Here is a 23406-nt window from a genome sequence, read left to right as displayed (position 1 = left end):
TAGAAAGTCAGTTGTATGTATATTTTAGCTTGTAATACTAATACTAGCTTGTAATACTACTGTATTCATTAATTCTTTTAAGCAATCTGAGAGCCTGTATCCTTAGTGCTTATCCCCAAAAGCCTGAATAAGCAAAACCCAACAAAACAGAGCTGAAATGCTTGCTTTCAACCAACCACTTATTATTAAAAAGAAGTGCTCTTTATGAGTGCTTTTGATGGTAAAAAAAAAACAAAAAAAAAACATCGAGGTGATTTGGAAAAGGACCTACGGAATAGGGCAAAGAGCAAGACCTCTTCAAAACTATAATAGGAAAGGTTTTGGTGCCCTCTGCAGGTTGTCAGATACAGATTTGGTTTCAGTTTTACTCTTTATGACTATTGTGAGTTAATATTAAACAAAAAAATTTCCTGACTCAGTTGTGTTTATTGTCTTCGCAGTCCTGGGACACCGCGGAACATTCTAGATTCTATTTTACGAGTTACATTTATCCATTCGAGGCCGGTTGAAAATAGTGGTTTTCAACTGCAGATGGCGCAAGATTACACTTAGACGCTCACAGAACAAAAAAAGTCTTTCCAAGAAGACTTGGTTCCAGTTAATCCTCATAAACGCTACATTTGGAAGGTTTTTATTTTAACTGTGCAGATTAGTCGAGGGAGTATTAATCCTTCAGGTTTGGGTGTGTAAACCAGTTGTCTACCGTATGTTGTAACGGTTTGACAGAAAGTCATTCCTAAAATAAATAAATAAATAAACAAAAAACACAGGCGTTATTAATGAATGGAGGGAGGGTGCATACGCTTTAAAATAGTTACAAATGAATCGTACCTTCAAGAATTGACTCTCTACATGCCTAGGATTAACTTGTAGAGCCCAGTTTGTAACGCCGAAGAGAAACGTTCTTCTATCGAAAGCTTAGACTGTGAAATGTGCATACCTTTTGGCTGTGAACTGTCAAATGCGTGACGCGTATTTATGGCGTGCTATTTTAAAGGCAATCCTAATCTGTCCCTTTGAAATCGTTAAATCGTTTATTGCTCTAATTTTTGTTGTAGCTAATTGCATAAAGGTTCTTCTCTCTCTCTCTCTTTTTTTTTTTTTTTTTTTTTTTTTACAAACAGTTCCTTTGCCTGGGATGTGCGATTTACACTCCACACCGATTGGTCAATACGTTTCACGTGTAACGTGGATATTTGTTTCCTTTCCCGGATAGCGAGAGTGTGAAGAACCTAGCCCGCGCTAAGGTTTAGGAGTAGATCTGTCACCTGAAGTCTAACATTAGCTGTATGTCTGGGAGCAGGTGTCAGCAACAAAATCGGAGGTTACCCAGTAACTATTATTTTGTGGTTATTTTATCTGTAGTTGATATTTTATCTCTGTGGAGTTGCAAACTTTAAATGTTACCCTAGCTTCGATTTTGAATGTGAATAGCCTTAACGTTAGCTAGCCAGCTTTGTAAATAGTACCCTATTTTTAATTAGCCAGTTAGCTAATACTGAGCTTTACCTGTCTGCTGGCTACAAGTTTAGTTTCGGGGCGCGTTAAATTTAGTTTGATGAATGTATGTCTTTAATGAGATACTTGGTGCATTACGTCAACTTGATGTCCTTTTGCCAGTTACTCCTGATGCTTTTGTTATGATCGTGGACTTGAATTAGCAACTCTTAAGTAGCATAGCTTACTATCCAGCAGCCCTACTGGTACAGCCATTGTGCGTTAGCTCAGTAATGCTAGCTGTCTTGCATATGGACTTGTTGGTTGTGATGTGCATCCTCGTTTTAATGCAAATGTGACCGCTGTCAAGGATATACGTTTTATTTTCTTTTATATTAATATGCGGTGGGTGACCTCTCTAAACCTCACGTAACTTCACCAAAGTGGGTACAAGGTGATGCATGAAGACCAGGTACATTCAAGAGGCATAAAGCCTGTCCCCTGTGCGCCTTTGAGGACATGTCATTTCCAGCAGTATGCATCCTGATGGCAGAAGCAGCAGCAGTGCCGATGCGCCCATGCCACGCGCCGTCTCCTCAGTCTATTCATCTTTTAGAGTCTTGCCCGCTCTTACCCTCGGAATCGCAGCGGCTGTATTCTTCCAGTTTGGGTATGGGGGACTCACCTTAACGTCATTTTTTCTCAAGCTATTTATTTACGTGTCATTCGCGTTATTTTGTTTTCTCTTGGGGAGCTTTGGGCTCCTTGTGAAGAAGAGCCCTCCTAAAATCAGCAGGTTTGACACTTCGAAGAGACAGTGGTCAAACCTTTCAGACGTATTCAGCAAATTAATGGTAAGAATCCTTTCATTTTAATGCTAGTTTTAAAGTGATATTCTTAAAGCGTTTTGTCAACTCCGGCAATCTTTTACGCTGAGCTTTCTATATCCCTTTCCTCCCAAACCATCGATCGTCCTCTTACCCTCTCTAATGTAACCTCACCTATGTCGTGTCCAGTCCTGGCTCTTTTACGGTTTTTCTCGTGCATGTCATGTCTTGCTTGCATGTATTTTCAGCGAAGAAGCTTTACATGATTGTGAAACATGGCTGACATTCATGTTAACATCCGTGAGGATGTCAGTGTGTTGTCGTCTTATCGCTGATTTGAATGAGAAGTTATAACACACGCATTTGATTCTCCTGAATTTACTTTTGTTTATTTAAACACATTAACGTTCTCCATACTGTCAAGTTCAAATTCAGTTGTCTGGCATCTAATGTCTGTAATTGTAATTGATGACACAGTGTGCCACATTCTGATTTCAAAATTGACAAAAGACACAGATTGAAAAGCATTTTATCCCCAAAAGATGTTAAAGTAGTAAATGTCCCTCTTTAACGCCTAGTGCAGTTTAGTAGTAAGTTTATCATAAATTGATAGCCCTTAAAGACTAAATATTAATTATGGTGGATTTTACTGATTTTGATGTCATTATTATGGTTTCACGTGTATGTGTCAAGTATTTACTCATAAGGTCTCACGGTTTCCTTCTTTTGTTTTTTTTTCCCTGCCCTGCAGGGACGTTTTTCAGTGCCTCTGCTGGAATCAGCACAAACCAGACGGGTGGTGGTGTCACACAGTGTGGATAAGGCCCTTAAAGAAGGTGAGTAATCCATTCAAGGGAATTCATGGAATTCAAATAATGTGAGTCATCATAATCTAAATAATAAGATCCCTTAGACTGGCCTCTCTTCAACCCTCTCCTCATTTGCTATTGTAAGAACTTTATTTTCTGTAAGTAACCATATTGCTGCTTTATCTGTTTTTGGCCATAACTCATACCAAACTGTGACATCGGATAGTATATGCATCTTGGACCTGTGTGTCATTGATGGGATGTTCCTCATTTGTCCATTTATTGAACCACCAGCAACAGTAAAAAAAAAAAAAAAAAAAAAAAAACCACCATGCAAACGTATTCTTAAAAGAATGGTGTCTGAATGTGCGGAAGAGAGATTGGAAATCTGATGACCCGATGTGGATGTATGTCAAATCAAAATGACCCATCTCTGCTGTCAGCGCACTAGTGATGGGTTGGGTGAAAATAGACTGAATCAATTTGCTGTCGTGGGAGAGAGAGAAGGCGCAGCTATCTGTCTGTCTCACATTGAGTTGAAAAAGCTGATATTCTGACAGATGTTGAGACAAATTGCTTGTTTTGTTACTTCAGCTTACTTTGAAAGAAACTTGCTCTGTTATTGCTAAAAAGACGTTTAAAATGGAAGTCAATCGAGACTGTGAAGTGTTGCCTTTCAGTTCTGGTCTATGCATCCCTGAGAGCAGAGACTTGATAATCAGCTGGTCAGTTGAAATAGTGAGGCTGGTACAAGGCAATTTGCTTTAATTTCCAAGCACCAGTTTTAGGCAAATGTGATCTGTGACCACTAGAAACAAGTCTGTTAAGGACATGAACAGAGTCTGCTCCTCAGGGGCTTTGTGGAGGACTAATCATTGGTCTACATACGTCACAAGACCTCCAGACTCCATTCATATGTTCCTGCTAAAGCTCGTGAGTGCCCGTAGGATCATGAGCTGGTGGAATGCCTTCCTCTGAGGATTTTAACATGGGTTTTAGATAGATGAATCATTCTCTTTCGCATACTCCACTGCATCTTTGTTAGAGTCTCTGTTGTATTTGTGGATACAGACCTCTGAAATGGTGAATTATGTCACGAAAGACTTGTGCTGCACCCTTTTTCCTTCCTTTCTTTCTTTCTTTTTTTTTTTCTTCTCTCCCTTTCTTTCGTTTCTTTTTCAAAGCTGTTCAGGTGAAATTAGATCCTTCTCACCACTGTTTCCCAGGCTTAATGTCCCTTATGTGTCGCGGTTCAATGGGAGGTTCTCTTTATCCAGAACATTTTTTTTCCACAAGGACGTTGCTGGGTCTGAGCTCTTCAAACGAATTTAATTGGAGCAGGAGATCACAGAAACGCTTTGAAAAGAATGCTCGTCTTCGATTCGAGCTCCGCGGTAAGAGAGGGTGGCTGTCAGGCTTTCAAGCTAAAATAATCTTTTAATCAGAAATACACCCCCCCCCCCCCTTCCCCCACATCAGCTTTTATCCAGAACCACAATACCAATACAATCCCTGTATCCCTGGCTTTTGAGTTCATAACTCCGGTTTCCTTTTTTTTTTTTTTTTTCTCCTTTTTCGTCTTTTTTTTTTGTTCCCCAAGCGTCTTTTTACACATTTCACATTTGCGTGTCAGTCTTTATCTTCCATCTTGATCCATTTTAAGATTGTCAGCTGTGCTTTCTCACTGTTGACTCCATTGATATCGGTGAAGAATGCTCGAGTCATTCTCCAGTTAATTCTGTTTGTTAGAACGTGCTTATGCGCCATCGTTGGGAAGGAGATCCGCGATCATAATAATGAGCTAGCTTACACACACTGATCCTCTCTGAGCCTAGCACTGTACCACTGTGTTTCAAAACCCAAGCTTACACGTCACTCATGTTCTCAGCTGTGCAGCTGGACTGCGTTCAATTGAGCCTTGTAGTCCGTAACAGAGACCAGTTCATCAAAACCAAAGCAATTTTAATGCGCATGGAAAAGCAGTTTGCCTAACACACACACATGCAAAACTATTCCTCTTTTGCGACGGCTCTTGCATCTCATGCCTATCCTAGCCTACGTCTCTGAAAGAGCTTCAGTTGTAATTATGCGAGCAATAAAAGGTTCTCACTTTATGACTGCCGACACAGAGAGGGTGGGGGGAATCAATTATGCAAATGGAAGATTAGTTAATAGGTTGCGAAACTTGTCAGCTCTCCTGCGTTCATGTTTTGATGGACTGTCCACTCTTGCTGTCCTAGTTCTGACATTTGTAATTATGAATGAAGCGCGCTAATCAAGGTGCTTAGTCTGGTTGTTTTGTGTTATGTTCAGTTCTACTGTCAAACTTAAAACTGAGCTGTCTTAACATAACAGAGGCCTTTCCAAGAGATGAAACGTGTCAAACATGTTCTGAATTAAAATGTAAATAGTAGAGATGTCAGTGTTTTCAAATGTAACCACAGAGCTATAAGCTCTATACAAAACAGATTACTTTATTCACTTTTTTTTTTTTTACAATATCTTTAATTGTATTCATTTTTAGAATGATTACGTATCCAATAAAAGTATATATTTAATTTGTTTGGCTAGTTAACTAAATTTTAAGAGCTGTTGATTATGGAAGGTCTGAAGGAGACACTGTCCTTGGGGGGAAAAAAAAAATATGAAGGATGAGTTTACTCAGCTTCCCTGCCAAGCATGATAATATGCACCAGTGTACTTTCATTGACGTCATGATTTGGGGGGGGGTGGGGTGGGGGGGTGACGGCAGGAGCAGGTGGATGCTGCTGTTGTTTGCTATCCCAGCTGAGTCATTCATATTGTAAGTGAGTGTTTGACGGCAGTGTTTTTGTATTCTGCCGCACAGTGAATATTATTTAAATAATGTAACAAAGACGCTTTGCTCATGTAGTATTTATAAGCATATTCCACCGCCTTTTTTCTCCCTGTTTTTCTATAGTTGGGTCTGTCGTAAACAGCACTCAAGCAGCTGATGTGGCAGTAACTGCTTAACTCTGAGAAGCCAATGTGATGGATTGTCTGTTTCTGTATTTCACACCACGTATTTACTGATAAAAGGAGGTTGGTCTGTATTTTAGGTAATACTCCTAGTGTTTGGGGAACTGCTACAGTTCAGTTCGTGGTATACATGGTATACTGTTCTCAGAGAAACAGACCTCAGCTTGTTTAAGTCTGTTGACAGGGCAGTTTGCATTGCGCAATGCCATTGTCTTTTGTCCTGGGGTTGTAAACAAAATGTATAGCCTTCTGGGCCCCCCCCCCCTTTCTTTTTTTTCAAACACCACGTCCATATAACAAATGTATAGCCTCTGGCACCTTTTTTCAAACAACTTCTGAATTTTTTTCATGTCTCGGGGGCCCAAAACGGCCGTGCTCGTCGAACAAAACACGCGGAGACAGCGAAAGCTTTGGGATGTCCAAAATCCCAGTTTAATCCAGTCTCCCCGTCACCTCTTCCTAATTGGATAATGGGAATTGTTTGGCCTGGAGGACACCAAGCACTTGTTCAAGATAGGCACTGGCCTATCTATCTACCTATCTATCTACCTATCTATCTATCTATCTATCTAACACATATATATATATATATATATATATATATATATATGGCTCACAGGGTACCAGGATGAATTGAAAAAATAAAAAAAAAGGACAAAAGTCAGCCGTCTGAACGCTGCCTGTGTCTGGGAGAGCTGAAGGATGCCCTGCAGACTCACTATAACAACAGGAGTTAGCACAGCAGGGCTCGAGTCGCCGGCACAGCACAGTGACTCAGCCAGTATGAAGGGCGAGGCCATTCTGAGACGAGCAGCCGGAGAGACATCGTGGATCTTTTACTTTCGTTAGTTCTGAATAGACCTCTTCACCTTTACTCCACGCGTTTAGCGTGCACAGTAGTAGAGCTTCACTTCAAAAAAAACAAAAAAAAACCCCAAACAGTAGTTAATATTTAAGAAGAAGGTGTTTCGATGAAAGAGAAGAAGAAGTTTTTTTTTTCTTTCTTCTTTTTTTCCTTTTTTTTTTCTTTTTTTCTTCCTTTTTCTGTTTTGCAGATCAGCAAGAAAATGTCAGCTGGTTTTTTAAAAAGAGGTCACGGCGGCCAGCTGGTTGGTTGCAACATCCTGCCGTGGCAGAGGGGGGAAAAAAAGATAAACAAACAACAGGAAAAGAGCTGAACCCTTCAGCATAACCTTCCCTCCCTCTGCCTTTTTTTTTTTTTTTTTTTTTTTGCCAAGTTCATTCTGTAATCTGTGTTCTGCACTCACATCAGTCTTGAGTTGGATTATCTGTTTGTATGATGTGATGCCCACATGGAATTGTTGCTGTAGCCTATAATCCCTTGGCAACGGTGCCAGCGTTCTGCCATCTGTCACCTGGCACCCTGTTTCCTTGTGTTTGGCCCTTGCCTTCGCAGAGAAACTGCTGTTGCCAATGCTACAGGGCGGGTTCTGAGGATGACTAGCGCTGATATTAAGCTAGAGGAAAGTTAACAGTACTGAAAAGATCGTTACAGGGGGACACCAGTCCTATCTATAGATTCGTAACATATAAAGGAAGCTTTTGCACTGTCATGGCTAAACGTATGAGCTTTAATAGGTCAGTTTTTTTCGTGTTACTGTGTACTGGTTCGAGACAGCCTGTGACTGTTGGGTGCAGAGGCACTGAGCTCAACGTAGCTTACAATGATTGCAGACTCTCAGGATTGTTTTCGTTTTTCTATAAAATAATTTTCCTGTTTTTAATGAAGGTAATTTAACTGTTTTAATAATTTATTCTAGGTTATAAAATTTCATAGAGTGATCATATAAATTTGAGAGAAGATGGTAACTGGAATTTATGGAGAGAATTTACTCTTCTGTCCCACCATGTATCTTAAATTCTCTCGCTTTGTCAAGTCTACATTTAACGTTTGCACCGCCGAGATTTCACCGGCTTATCATAAAGTACATTTTTTTGTACATGAACAGCTAGTGGCAGTGAATGATGAAGTCAATGATAGTATCATTAGTGCTGTGTTAATATTCTGTAACTCAGCAAAAGTCTAAAGGGTGTTAAATGGTGATGATTTGATGTGATATGATTAGATTTGTGATGTATATTTTGCCCCCCCTGGAAATTGTCAAATTTGAAGATATTTTTAAATTCAAACTACAGGCTAAAATGTGACATTCAAGGTCTGAATCGCTAAAATATAGTTCTCACCTCCCCCTCTCTCTCTCTCTCTCTCTCTCTCTCTCGCCCTCTCTCCCTTTCTCAGTGTTTGATTACAGCTACCGAGACTACATCCTGTCCTGGTATGTGCCCTTGAGTCGGGATGAAGGTCAGCTTTATCAGATGCTGTCTGAAGACTTTTGGGAAATGACCAAACAGCTGAGGGGCCGTCTGGCTGACATCGACGTGGTGAACGTGGTCTGCAATGACACGGTCAAGACGCTGCACGCTCACTTCTGTGACCTCAAAGCTGCCAACACAAGGTAAGGCCTCTACCAGACTGGTTGGAGAAAACAAAAACAAGACAGCAAATTCAGACTGGAGACACACTGGCTTATTTAGACTAACCCATGAGATTAATTTTGAGGAGTTTTTTTTTTTTTTGCGTGAAGTTGTTTGTTTTGTGCGTAGTCATATATGAAAGTTAAGCCCATACACACCCTTTGGTTTATTTTTACAAGAGGAGCCTGTCGTCGCCATCCTGAAATATTTTTTTAATAGTAGCGCCTCGGATAATTTGATTACTAAAGCAGGATTTTGGGCCTGTCTCCTGTGGACAGAGTCTGGCAGGCTTGGCTAAGGAGATACTGTGTCATCATTGTCTCTCATTTAGACTTTAACCCCCAATGAAAGAAACGTGATTTATATGTGACGGAACACTACAGCACAATGCTTTGTAATATCCTGCTTCAGGCTGTTTGTAAATGGCATCTGTGCAGCAAAATAAAATGTCTTGTTCTGGTTACTGGATGTAAGCCCAGTGGCGTCGGATCTGGAGAGAGGTTCTGCACCACACAAATACCGACTGGGTCGTACAGGAAGGATCAGACAGGAAGGACCAGTGAGAAACGGAGATTGGAATCTGCTGTCCTAACTTAAAGGAGAGAGCAAAACAAACCAAAGCAAAACTGAAAGTAGTTTTGCTGCCATATGGGTTTTTCTGACGTGTTGACATATGGAAATTAAAAAAAAAAAAGTTGTAGCACGTTTGTCCTGAGCATGCACAGAATTTATTTTAGATGGTTTAATCTGAAGTTCTGCACAAGACAAAGTCTGAACTCAGGAGTTTCAGAGCTGCAAATGAAAAGCCAAAGCGTTTGTCTCTCGCGATTGTGGTGAGTGCACTGAACTGTGATCCTTTTTAACAAGCACGGCAGACCACACGCTGGCCCTGCAAATTGACATCCGGGCACAAAACACTACGTTGTCCTCTGAACGCTTCTGAAATTGGACTCCTGAAGGTCTTTACTTTTTTATATCTACAAAAAAAAAAAAAAAAAAAGCACTAGTTTTTAAAAAAAGCTTATGGTTTATGGGTATTGGTTTTGAGCGCTGCGGTTAACCTCGGTACAGTGGTCATCATTATCTTTGTCATTGTCCGGGGTCAGAGATGTACATCTGAACTGTTGGCTAACCCCAGTGTTTAGCCCTTTTGTGAAAACTCTGAATTGCTTTTTTGTTTTATTTTATTTTATTATTTTTTTTACATTGTTTCCGTGAGAAGTCTGTCACTAATTTAGAAATTTGATGAAAACAGTGGGTATGTAGGATGCTACCTGTGGCTTTTGTTGTATCATGTTAATACCATATAAGGACATATTCCACTGAGCACTGAGGACGACCAATCACACGGCTTTGCTGGCTGCCTCACCAAACATATCAAAAGACTTGACCAAGATATCAGCATCTCAAAGACATTTCAGAGAGGACAAATCATTGATAGTGATTTTTTTCTGCTCAGTGACAAACAAATCCTTTTCTTTTTGGTTGTCATGGCTGGGTAGAGGAATCTAACTGGGTCTGGCTTTCATCTGCTGGAAAATGGATGTAGCTTTCTTCGAATCCCTTTAGTACAAGTAAAACATTCTGTTGCTAAGATCAGAGGCATGAGGTTGTTTTTCACATTTTGTCGGTTTAAAAACCAAACAAACAAACAGTTTATTCTGGTTTAAATGAGGAGAAATGAAGGCATTAGCCAAAGCGGATAGGAACTAATAAGGAAGAAACTGCTGGGTGTTTATTTCAATCACACACATTCAACCACACGCTATAATACACTCCTTTATGCAAAACTGACACATAAAGTAAACAGACGTGTGGTGCTAGTCTTTGTCAGAGCGCTCCAGTGGGTGAGATTGATTAGCATCATCACCAGTGCTCCCTGATGTGATCTCCCACTCTCACTCATTTTAACTCTCTCTCTCTCTCACACACACACGTACACGCACATACACACACACACACAATCATTCACTCACTTGCTCACAGGGTAATACCTCAGGATGTTGACAGAGTAATGAGTGTCACTGCCAATCATATCTTCATCTCTCCCTCTCTCTCTCTCCCTCTCTCTCTCTCTCTCTCTTCCTTTTTTTTTTTTCTCTCTCTCTTCCTATCGCTGTTTCTATTCTTCAATCCATGGACGTCATTAGATGAATGAACTGCTTCCAAATACAAGCCTTTTATTTCTCTTTCCTTACTCTGTCCTTTTTTCTTTCGTCCTTGTGTTTCTGCTCTCCTTCCATTTCGCTTTCCTAATCATCCTTTCTTTTTGTGTGTGTGTGTGTGTGTGTGTGTGTGTGTGTGCGTGTGCAGGCAGGAGGAATTGCCCAAGCCATTCCCTCTGCATCCGTGTCTGTGCAGTCCCGAGGAAGAACTGCGTTTCCTGCGCTGCTGCTCACGACTGCTCATGCTCTGTCTGCTCCCCTCCCGAGACGCCCGATCTCGCAGCCTACGCGTCGTCCTGGTTGAGATCATCGCCACTAAAGGTCACTCCTCCAACTCTAGAGCGCTTCTGTCTGTCACTCTCTCCCTCTCTCTCCCTTTGTCCGTATTTAGATGATGACAAAGCTCCTATTTTTGTGATGTCTGTTCGCAGTGATAATGTCAAATTCTAACTGTTTTGCCTTCGCCAGAGTTTCCTCTCTGGAAGATTTTAAGAATTTGCTTTGCCCTTGTCATCTATTTGACGTCTGTGAAGTGAGTCACATAATCTTTTAACTCTAACTCTATTAACTCTAAAGATGCTGATAGCATATTTAATATCAAAAGTACATTTATGAATATATATATACTTAAAATGCATATTGATTCAGCCACTAAATTTTTACAAAGGCTGTGTTTATGCCAGTGAGTCATAATTGTGAAGTGGTAATAGACTCACCCGCCACAGAGTTAGTAGTTGTTTTAAATATCTGAGAGGATGAGAAACAAGGCCCCTTAAACTAGGATCTGTTTTTATTTCCTGTCCCTTGAATCATTCTGAACACGCTCGGAGGTGTCACTTACCTACTTAAACCTTACTACTCATTATTGCAAGAACTGATAAAACAGTTTTGAAACATCCTATGATCTATTCCCCAGCTCACAGCTTTGTTATGTTGTTATTATTAATGTTCCATGCGGTATGGCTTTGTTATGTTGTTATTATGAATGTTCCATGTGGTATGGCTTTGTTATATTGTTATTATTAATGTTCGGTACGGTATGGCTTTTAAGCCACTGCGTTGGCAGACTCGGATGGAAAAAAAAAAAAGAAAAAAGATAAAGGGTCACCCCCTGAAATCAAATTTACTGTTGTTTGGAGCCGTACTCGGGCCACGTGGGAAGAAAGCTACAGGCAGCCGTGACATAGACAGATGTCACGGGGACACGTTTGTCTTGCAGGTGCAGTGAACAGTGAGCTGACAAAAATGTCCTTGTAGGACCTCATTTAATTTTATTTATTTATTTATTTTTTAATTTGTTTGTTTGTTTATTTCTTTTGTCTCGTTTAGTTTTGGCAGTTACTAAGCAACTTCTTTCCTGCAGTCTTTAAAGAGCTTCAGATTTTTGCTTTTTATTTGTCTGTTTTTTTTTTGGGGGGGGGGGGGGGTTTCCCCCTCTGCATATTCTCTTCAGCCTTCTCTTTCAAGATCTCTATTTATATCTCTTCAGCTACACACTCTATTCCCCGTTTTTTTGTTCATATCTGTCTTTCAAAGGAAGTTACTTAGACAGGCGCAAAGCAGAGCAGTAGCGTGTACTTAGACCAGAATTAGATTTAGAGACCTTGTCTCTCGGCCAAAAAAACCAAAAGTTTCCAAAAGATTAGTTTAATGTATCTGTGTAATTCCATTTGAAAGGTAATTTTAAGGACAATATGGTGTTGTGTTTTAACTTTGGCAGAACTGTATGTGGTAGATTCCGGATCTCTCCAGGAATGTGTGCCTAAATGTCATCCAGAGCAGCTCCTGAGTTTATTCTGGCAGCCGCTGCCAATGGACAGATGCGTAATTAGATCTCCGATTCCAATTTTCAGAGGTTAGCTGAATCATTCTGTGTGGAAACAGAGCAAAGTTGGGTTGTAGTGTTTTAGATTTTTTTTGTTCTCCTTATTCATAGTCAGCTGTTTTGGGAAACAGCATCACGATGTATATGTGCTATTTCACTATGTCTGTGGTACACATAGTGCCAGACCGTTTTTTTAGGCCTGTAATTAGGCCAAAATGTACTTTTTTAAAATAAAAGTATAACGAAAGTATCATAAATCTTTTTTTTTTAGCATAATCATGCATTGGGTTTACAGAAGCAGGAATAAACAGATACATGTCCCAGCGCTACTGTCTTTCTGTGACAGAATATATGAGATGTTTTATAGAATACTGCTGCCAGGCTGTCGCCCCCCCCCCCCTTTCATGCCGAATGACTCAGCTGTGAAACGACCATTAAAAAGCTGTTGCATTCACGCAGTTTGTCCAAAGAACGGTCAAACTCTTTTACGCGTTACGAGTAATGAAGACTGATGGGGTCTTCCTCTTCCTCAGGTGAAGTGAGTGAACAGGGTGAAAGAATGACAACACTGAATTGAGAACACAGCACTCTGAGAAACACAACACACAGTCCTGGGTTCTTCATCCACTGCTGTGTCTGAATGTGAAGTCAGCGCCCACTCAGTTACTTATGCATCAGACATACAACAAGCGGTAAAGCCCTGAAATATCCAACCTACGCGAGGGATTTAAAAACCCGCAGGGTCCTCTGCCCTAGATGCAGATTTAGAGAAGAAATGACAAATTTGACAATCATCTGCCAGCAGTAGCAGTATGGAGCGCTTTGAGATCTTTCTGCTTCTGGAATGATAAGTAGATTGAGTGTTTAAAAAAAGCAAGGACAATGTAAAATAAAAGATGACTATATGAGGGAAATCCTATGAGGGGAGATTCAAGAACCTCGTCTTGGTGTTTCTGTTCTCCTGATTCACTTTATTAGACTAAGACAGTCGATATCCACACACTCGCGGACCTGCACTAATTTGCAGAATTAGGTTCCATCCATCCAGTAGATTGTCCAGCTAATGGATTTGTGACCTTGCCTTTTGTTCGCAGACATGAATCACTCCTAAGAATTTTGACCTCTTTCGCAGAAAAAAATGTTAAGAGACACCTGGGGGAAGGCTGAGTAGTGTGTATGTGTTCAGTACTAAGATCGCTCTGTGTGTGTGTGTCTGTCTGTCTGTTTCTCTATTTGACTTGGCGTGCATGTTAAGCTGGTCCTTGTTGTTGCTGTTGTTTGTGTGTGTGCGTGTGTGTGTGTGTGTGTGTGTGTGTGTGTCTGTTTGACTTGGCATGCATGTTAAGATGGCCCTTGTTGTTGTTGTTGTGTGTGTGCACAGTGCTGAAGCCACTGGTGGAGGTGTTGAGTGATCCTGACTATATAAACCGCATGCTGCTCGCCCAGCTGGAGCACAGAGAGCAGGTGAATGAACACCATAAGAAGGCCTACACCTACGCCCCCTCCTACGAAGAGTTCATCAAACTCATCAGCAGCAGTTCAGACATCGACTTTCTCAAACAACTCAGGTCAGAGCTCACATTTGCCATTTCAAAATCGCATTATTTATTTATTTATTTTTAACCGGTTTTCTGGACTAGCACCAGAACATCTGATTCAAGTGGCTCCTCTACCTAATCATCCAGGTATATTTCAGTTGAATCTGGTGTTTTATTGCTAAGCTACAACAGAAATATATTGTGCGGTGGGTCGTTATATATTAGCGGCTGCAGCATTCCCTTTTGTAATAGCCAGTGAGAGAGAGCCATTACCTGAACTATACCTTCTCCTATCAGCCCTGAGTGCATGATGGCTTTTTAAGTGGTTATATATACACACACACACACACACACACACACACGTGTGTGTCTATATGTATGTATGTATATGTATATGTGTGTGTGTATGTGTGTATATATATATATATATATATATATATGATAGAGTTGCAATGGTAGTTTCCAATCTGAAGACTTCTTATCTGAAGTAGAGGGGCTGAACTGTCTCTTAGTAACCATCTGACCTCTCTCAGACTTCACTGCCACCTCTCTGTGACATCACGTCACTCAGGCACATTCAGGGGAGAAGAGTCTTTGTGTTGCCATGGAAATCTCTCTTTTAGTCTAACCACTCACCCAAAGCAATTCTTTAGCTGTCTGACTCTCAGAGGGGTTAACAGGATTCAAAGCCTTTACTGGGGCTCAAATTCATTAGCAGTAGCATTTGAATAGCCCTCACTAGCACGCTATGTAGTGTGTTTATAAATAGAAGCTTTGTTTACTTTTGGTTTGGATGTCGTACTTTGTTACCCAGATGTTTTATTTCTCGTCGGCCAGCAGTGATTAAAAGACGCTGTTAATTAGCAGCAGTCATTTGAACAAGTGCTGTTATTGGTCTGTCATTAACATTGCGTTCATTGGTTTCTGGTTCATTTTGTGTAACGTTTTATCATATTGACAGGACATTGGTTAACTCCAGTTCCTTCTCACTCATTCTTTGAAAGCCTCCTTTGGTCTTTCAGATGATTAGTTGGCCAAATAGACAGCATATTGGTTTATTGTTGAGACCTTTTGAATCAGCTTAGGTTAGATTTCAGTTGGTCACTTGTGAGGTGTGGTGATTTAAAGCAACAGCAGCGTAGCACTGCTTGCTGTGAGGATTTGCAGGATGAGTCATAAAAAGAAAAAAGAAAAAAGTGACATTTGAAAGCTCCTTTAAAACATTGCTGCACTATTGATTCTGAGTGTTGTCAGAGCTAGGCAAGAACACATCACTCTCGACCCGCAGTGCCAACGCCAACATGTTATCTGTTCTCTGACAGGCTCTCTAAAAAATATATATATATAAAAAAAAAAAGCTATAAATTAGAGGACAGGCATTTCTCTCTCCAGTGTTTCTCACTGTGTCTTTTTCTCTCTGCTCTTTCATGTCTTTTTTTTCTTTTCTTCTTTTTCTGTGTCATTGAAGGTAACAGTCCTCTAAGACAGGTTGAAAAGCTTTTCATGAACAATGAATGTCTGAAATGAAGGAAAATTTGAGTATTTTTAAGGCTATTATTTTGTGAAGTAGATGGGTGTTTGAAGTAAGTGGTCTTAAAGAGATATATCAGAACCTCAAATATTATCGAATGAAAATGCAGCACTGAAGTGCAGGGAACATGCAGTGCTTGTTGGGTTTTTTGTTGTTGTTGTTGTTGTTGTTGTTGTTGTTGTTTTCTAGAAACCCATGTTACTATGACAACAGTAGACCGATTAAAGATTTTTTTTTTTTCCATAGCAGCATTTTAAAAGTAGGTCTTTTATTGTGAGTTTAAAGGTGGATTTGTTTCATCTGGGCCCTTAATTAGATTCTTATCCCAGATCAAACAAGATATGCTAGGAATCTTAAAGGAGTTCAAACCAAGATCCAGTGGAAGTCAGTTGGCCTTTAAGAGTGAGCCCAATTTCCCATCAGACACCAAAAAAAATATATAGTCCAACAAAACACCAAGAAAAAAGAACTACATTTTCACCTCAGAAATGCGCATTGAAGAGTCAGGTTATGTGAAGTCGTTGCAAGGTAATGTAGGTAAATACAAAGACCTTTCCAATAATACAGGGAAAACCAATAACCAGAGGGTGAAGAAAAGAGGATTTCTGTACCTAACCTTATGTGGTATGCTGAACTCCTTTGCTTTGTTCCAGTATAAACACACACACTGCAGTTCACATTTTACCATTATTTTTATCTGAGCGAGGTGCCTCATTGTTTCATTTCCTCCTCTAACTGAATGCTACGGTACGGTTCACCATAGCAACAGTGTGACACGCTGTAAAATTTTATTTCTGCAATCATGGCCATATTGTTATCCGTGAAATGAAGCACCTGTCACTATACCTAATAAATGTTCCAGTCCTGTAATCAAACTGATAAGGGGTTAAACACAGTGATGCAGTAGTCATCAGAATAAAGCTGACCCTAATATACCCTCAAAAGTGCACACTTAGTATTTTTAATGGTAAATTGCCTTCAGTTATTTGGGCTATACTCGGTGGCGGGCTTAACAGAATGGTTCCGGCATATTCCATGTCTGGGAGTTCATATAGTCTTACGTTATTTTATTTTATTTTTTTTTACGTTTTTCACTCAGACGTCTCTCGCGCTTCCCGTCTGTACCCCGTCCCGGTCGGGTCAGCACGTCTCTGAACTCCCAAAGTTTCTCTTATTTGACTTTCATGAGCTCATTGGATTCACTAAAGGGCTTTTGTCCCTCGAAATTGCTTGAAGAAGCAATAATCTTTAATGAATATTCATCACTTTTTTTATCGGAGCATATCCATTTCATCAGTCCGGAGTCAGATTCTCATCGTAGAGGACGTTTGCTCAATTTTTTTGCGGTGAAAAATGAGATACTGTGAGAGAGTAGTTTATCACATGACAATACACATTGCATTAGAGAGCAGATGGGACGAAATCTTATTGCCTTATCTGATTTTGATAGGGTGATAGTTGATAATATGACCCAGTTCAAATTACATGCATTTTAAGAAGGTTATTTTTCGCTGGACTGAAACCCTCTGAGCACAGACGGGTAAAACAATAGCGTTTATCAGCGAACCATAATTCCCTGTCCCTTCTTCTCCTCTCTTGTTTTGTTTTTCCCAGGTACCAGATTGTGGTGGAGATCATTCAAGCAACAACCATCAGCAGCATTCCCCAGCTGAAAAAACAGAAAGGTAGACCTGTCCTCCACGACTGTGGGGTTTTTTTTTTCTTTGCCTCTTAAAAGCTGACTCACCCCCTGTAGTGTGTAAGAATCATATATTTTTTCCCACTTGATCGCCGCACCTGGGCCCTCCTCTGGTCAGCTCTGAAAGGAGACGGTGTCCAGAGATAGACGGAGATTTTTTGTAACATATCGAGAGTGTCATGAGATCTAATCGCAGAGAGAAGGAAAAAAAAACCCTGCCTAGGTTAGATTGTCAACTAAAGAACACCCCCCCCCCCCCCCCCCCCCCCAAATGAACATTGTTATTGTCCCAGCATGCTTGACAGCATGACTCCATCACGGCTGCGCTACCCTGACAATGTCGTTCTCACCGACGTGCCACCCGCGTACCTCGATAAGCAAAAGCCACCATTTCCGTTACCAAACTTTTTTTTTTTTTTTTTCCTCCTTCCTCTCTCTGAGTGACAGCTCGGTAATTACAACAGAGCTGGTTCACTCACCCAATGAATTGAAGTGAAAATGTGATATGAAGCAGAAGTCTGAACCAGCAAGCGATGGCATTTAGTGTGCCCTCCATGTGTCACACAAAGGCTTTGCAAATGGCTCACAGGGGCCTAATGGCTGTACAAGTAAATGCCAGTCACTGACGAACGAATTGTATTCAGTTATTAAACTCCTCTTGGTTTATTGTTCTCGTTTTGTTCTGAGACTCGGAGATCTATGGGGAGGAGGTTGCAGTTATTTGAAGCATATGCATATAAGGTCACTCACATCAAGGACTTGGAGACACAGATGTACAATGTCAACAGACGGCAAAGGCCTAAATTCTGCCCATGGTTTCCTTGTCATAATTGCTTTGGAGGCTAGATAAGTATTTGCCTTGCTACCAAGCCTCTTTGCTCATTGCATACCTTTGTGATATACTAAATCTGTGCTTATCAAGCCATATAAATACCTCTACAATATTGATACACCTAGCTGTACAGTGACCTATTAACTGCTTAATCTTAATCTTAATCAGTTGATCAAAAGTAGGCAATCCAGGAAGACCCTTTCAGGCAGAAGTCCTTTGATACCTGCACCTGTCAGTGGACCACTATGCACAGTAATGTGTGCATTTCAGAAAATATTTATCTGGGCCATATTGAAAAGTCAAAGAGTTTCCGGGAAAAGTCTGCGCATACAGTAAGTTGTAGAGGGTCAAACCAAGCGTGGCCCCATGCACGGTTAGATGTAGTACTACACCAAGGATGATATGTTGTTCCTCTAGGTCTGAAAACAGACATCACAAAGTTATGTGCTGATAGTCTGTGGATGAAACTTGCTTTATATTGCTCTTATGCCAGTCTCTCCTACTGACACGGCACTCAGCCGTTCAACGTATCCTCACAAAGCACTGCAGGCTCGACAAGTTTCTGTGAAGGGCTGCGGAGAAATGGGATCCCTGAAATGTTTTTGTTCTGTCTGTCTTCTGTTGCTTAGTTATTGTGTTTGACAGGGCATGCTGAGATGGCCTCTGTCTGCACTGATTGCTCCTTTCTCTTCATACTGGGCAGCTATTTATGTAAAAGCATGTCTGGAATGTTAGATTGGATTTTTTTTTTTTTTTTTTTTCAAATCAGAAATAGCCCGAAATGGTGAGCAACTATTGTTTACGCTATGATGGAAGATTTGCTGATTCATAGTTGTGGCATTCAGAAGCGTATTCTTCAAAAAAAAAAAAAAAAGGTCTTCGCCGTTGTTCACACTTCTTAAAGTTTTATTTCATTTCTAAATGGAGAACTTATTTTGTTGGTATTCACAGATTTACTCAAGATCACTCTACCAGCGTGTAGGCTGTAAACAAAGTGTGTTTCCAGGAAAGCCACGATAAATTTCCCAGTCATTTAAAACAGCCAGCTGCTTGAGTTTTAAAGCTATGGATGTTTCACCTTGAAGTAGAGGAACTAACAAAGGGTTAAGAGGCTTGTCACTGGATCTAGTTTAGTATGAAAATGATTCAGGCTAAATATATAGTGATGTGAAAACTTTGGTTTTGTAATATGATTATAATCGTAGCTTCTCTCTCAAAAATCCTTTTCACTGGTTTCAGCTCACCGTGGGGGTGAAAGTGGGATGCTGCATTTTTAGTACTGTTATGTAATTCTACCTGTCAAAATATTGTTTCGACTTAACGGTGTTTTGTCATAGCCTCACTCCCTGTCTGTCAGTCAGTTTGCCGTAAACTGTGTTTATCTCTCAGATCTCTTTGTGTTCAGTTCTTTTCCTATGCTATTTTTTTTAGACTATGTTTATTTTGAAGGTCGTAGACAGTTTTCTTTTTTTCTTCTTGGTCTCTCTCCTTCTACATGCAGACAGTAAAGGAAAAGAGACAGCTGCTATGAAGGCAGATTTGCTGAGGGCCAGAAACATGAAACGCTACATCAACCAACTGACAGTGGCTAAGAAACAGTGTGAGAAGAGGATCCGCTTGCTGGGTGGTCCTAACTACGAGCAGCAGGAGGATGGGGCTCAGGATGATGGCGATGGGCCACAAAGCCAGAAGGTGAGTGAGGCCTCTGGGCCCTCTGACCCTCCCGAGCGTTTAACTGCGGAGACCACTTTCCACTGGTCTCCCCAGGGTATATCCGGTCGAAGCCAAGGAAAGGCATTGCAATCTAGAGGTTCCCCAGTATTGTAGGACGTGGAACAGGATGAGATGCCTTGGTGTTGTGGAGATCAGCATGGAGTGTCTTGGTGTTTTAGAATAGGGGGGAGGGTATGCATCCATCTGCCAAACAGTTGATTTGCCGTGGGACTTTGATGAATTTGCAATTAGTCTTACGGAAAACGGATGAGAAAATGGGAGCTGTGCCACATCAATAATGAATCATTCGCCAGAAATGATAAAACATGAATAATGAATATCCAGTGTTATTAATCAACAGATGTGGCTTTCCCTTTTGTTTTTTTGGTTTTTTTTGGTCCATATACAAACATAAGAACCCTGATCACTGTCACACATATGGACAGGGAAAACAGGTATGATGTCTGTGCTGTGATCATATCCAAAGCGTTCATGGGAGAAGCCAGCTTCATCTCTCTTCACTCTCTCTCTCTCTCTCACTCCCTCGTGTTTTCACTGCCTGATCCTGCAGCTGGCTGAAAAACATCAGTGTGACTGGGGGCATCTCCCGAGCCCTCTAGTTAATTGTATTACATGCTGTTCTTGTCCTAACCGAATCTGCCTGTCATTAGACGTTTTGCCCACAGCGCCGTCTCGCTAAATCCCACCGGGGCTGAGGCTTAATGGTTTCAGCTGTGAGCCTCGCATTTGTCCAAGATCGGACTTTTTAACACTTAATTCTGCTCCAATAGATCATCAAATGTAGCTAGCAACGCTTTCGCTTCACTGTTACGCAGTCCTAAGGCTCTTAGTTTTCTGAGAATTTCAGTATCACACGTTTGTTTGTCTAATGATGGGAACGACTATAATAAGCTCGCAATTGCCCGGTGTGAACTCTGTGAAAATGTCTTATATCTTCTGAAACCAGATGCTGTGTTGTTGGAAAAGGAAAAAAAAAATGACGTTCAACATTTGCACTTAACAATGGAGCTGCAACTTTTTTTTTTTTTTTTTTTTAAGTGGGTGCCAATGATTTTATGAATATTTTCCTACTTTTCTGTAACAGATCCTTCAGTTTGAAGAGATTATGTCCAATTCAATGTTCCGGGAACACTTCCGTGTTTACATGGAGCGCGTGGACAAGAGAGCTCTCATCAGTTTCTGGGAGTCAGTGGAAACGCTGAAGAGTGCCAATAAGGTAAGACTTTGGGCCTGGATGGCGTCTACTGGCATGTATCTACTTCAGCCTCCTCTGCATTCTCTGGCTACAAAGAAATAACAGAAAACATTGGCATATATGGAAAACAAAAGGGTGATATGCACTTTTACTTGTTCTGCCCAACAGAACTGAAGTGCGAATTGATCTTCATTTTGAAAACCTGTCATGTTCATGAGGTTTGCCTGTGATGGCTTGGCTTGAACGGTCTGTTTTCTTTGTCAGAAACATATGTTCAGTTGAAATAATTAGGCTACATGCTTAAGCAAGCATATAATGCAAAGTAATGTCTTGGAAAAACACCACTAGACGATAGAGGTACACAAACTGTGAAGTGATGACCAAAATTAAAAGTTGAACTGAATCAAATCTCTTACTCAGCCAAGTCTAAAAAAAAAAAAAAAAAACCAACAGTATCTCTCTTTACCCATCATTCATGGTGAGTCATTGTATCTGTAGGGTGGTGTAAAATTATGTTTATAGAGAGGTTTCATGTCAGAAGACAAAAGAGTGTAAGGATATTACATTGTCTCAGCTTTATTGTGGTATTTGAAAGAACTTTCTTTCTCCCAGTTATGTTTCACACTATGCCATGACTGAGTTGAAAATCTAGCTTGATCATTGTGCCTCTTGGATGCATCCTGCTATAACCGAAGTGCCTAAAACAACTCAAACTGCCATCAGCTGCACTGACCATAGACCACATAACACGAATCATCAACTGACTTGCATCTTCATTCCAGAATGAAGTGCCCCAACTGGTGGGGGAGATCTACCAGAACTTCTTTGTGGAGAGCAAGGAGATCCCTGTAGAGAAAGCACTGTATAAAGAGATCCAGCAGACCCTGGTGGGTAACAAAGGCACCGACGTGTTCCACAAGATCCAGGGTGACGTTTACGAGACGATGAAGGAGCGCTATTACCCCTCCTTCCTGGTGAGCGACCTGTACGAGCGTCTCATCAAACGAGAGGAGCAGCGTAACAGCTCTCAGTCCAGCAGCGAGGACAAGGATGACACCGTGAGTCGATAATGACCTTTTTCTGCCGTGTTTGGTCTCTCTCGCTCTCTCTGTCTCTCTCTCGCTCTTTCTCTCGCTCTTTCTCTCTGTCTCTCTGTCTCTTTGTCTCTCTCTCTCTCTCTCTCTCTCACTCACTCTTTGGGGGCTAAGGTCACGCTAATGGTAAATCTATTTCATTAGCTTAGCTTGTTTCAACCATCGTGTTAGTTATGATACCTCGTTTGGCTCAGTTTATGAAGCATAATTCAACAGAAATTCCATTTCTGTGTGGGTTGACAGCATATAACGGTGCTCCAGGCAAAAATCTTTGGTCTCTGTATCAGTATCAGTCATTATGAATGCAAAAGTACTTTAACAGATGGAAAGGATTTCTGTGTTTCTCTAAACTCACTCTAGTCTTGAAACCATTGGTGGTCAGCAAAGCGTCTGATTTACATACAGTTTACTTTACAGAGGTTGTATTAAGGTTCATATGTCTTTGCATAGTATATTGGTTGGCATTAGTCTGTCGTAAACATAATATTTTTAGGCACCATCCATACCTTCATAACTGACTGGTAATGCCCTTATGACTCCACCCTGTGCGTTTGCGAGGAAAAAGATGCGGAACATGCTACTGCAGGAATCTTAACGGTCTGTCTGCATGGGTCTCTCTTCACAGTGCCAAGCTATGGAGGGTGCGGACGTGGGCGTGGATGAGGGCAGTAAGGGCATCAACGAGCAGGCGAGCTACGCTGCCAACAAACTGCGCCAACTCTACGATAAGCTGGAGTACAAACGCCAAGCGCTCGGTTCAATACTGAACGCACCCAAGCCTGACAAAAAGGTACATGAATTGTCTCCATATGGTTCAACTCTTCTTTTTGTCTTTTCTTTTTTTTTAAACTTAATGTGGTATAATGTGGTATGTGCTGTTTTTGTTTGTTATGGTCTGTTTTAAGGGGAGTTTCTTTTGGTGTCAACTTTTTTCCTTTGATGGTTGTCAGGCGTGCAAGGTTGTTTATGCGTGCAAAATCCACTGTGTGTCTTTTTTCTTTTTTTTTTAAATCTCTGAGATCCTCTCTTAAATGTCTCTCTCTTTTTTTGATCTCTCTGATGTGGCTTGCTTTGAAACGTAGGATAAAGAGTAGATGAGTAGGATCTATTTAATTTCTCAGGCTGTTTATTTACTGCCTCTTCACAGTCAATAAAGATGTGAGCAACTTTCCAATGTTCTTCAATGTCACTGGCATTGCCCTTCAGTAGGCTCCAGAACATCTC

At 40.8% G+C, this 23406-nt stretch overlaps 1 protein-coding gene across 1 annotated transcript in view; it reads left to right on the top strand.

The window, feature by feature from the left end:
- The first annotated feature begins 1389 nt into the window (after positions 1-1389).
- snx25 (sorting nexin 25) overlaps positions 1390-23406 on the top strand; it is a 31670-nt gene continuing 9653 nt past the window's right edge. Inside the window, exons 1-10 of the mRNA XM_030766710.1 lie at positions 1390-2291; positions 3016-3100; positions 8334-8550; positions 10883-11055; positions 13941-14127; positions 17243-17313; positions 19661-19851; positions 20978-21109; positions 21871-22146; positions 22808-22972. Of these exons, the coding sequence (XP_030622570.1) occupies positions 1974-2291; positions 3016-3100; positions 8334-8550; positions 10883-11055; positions 13941-14127; positions 17243-17313; positions 19661-19851; positions 20978-21109; positions 21871-22146; positions 22808-22972 (1815 nt within the window). The 5' untranslated portion in view covers positions 1390-1973. The remainder of the gene's footprint in view (positions 2292-3015; positions 3101-8333; positions 8551-10882; positions 11056-13940; positions 14128-17242; positions 17314-19660; positions 19852-20977; positions 21110-21870; positions 22147-22807; positions 22973-23406) is intronic.

This window comes from Chanos chanos, chromosome 2 (genome assembly GCF_902362185.1).
Source record: "Chanos chanos chromosome 2, fChaCha1.1, whole genome shotgun sequence".
Classification (NCBI taxonomy): Eukaryota; Metazoa; Chordata; class Actinopteri; order Gonorynchiformes; family Chanidae; genus Chanos; species Chanos chanos.
This window is presented reverse-complemented; position numbering and strand designations above follow the sequence as displayed.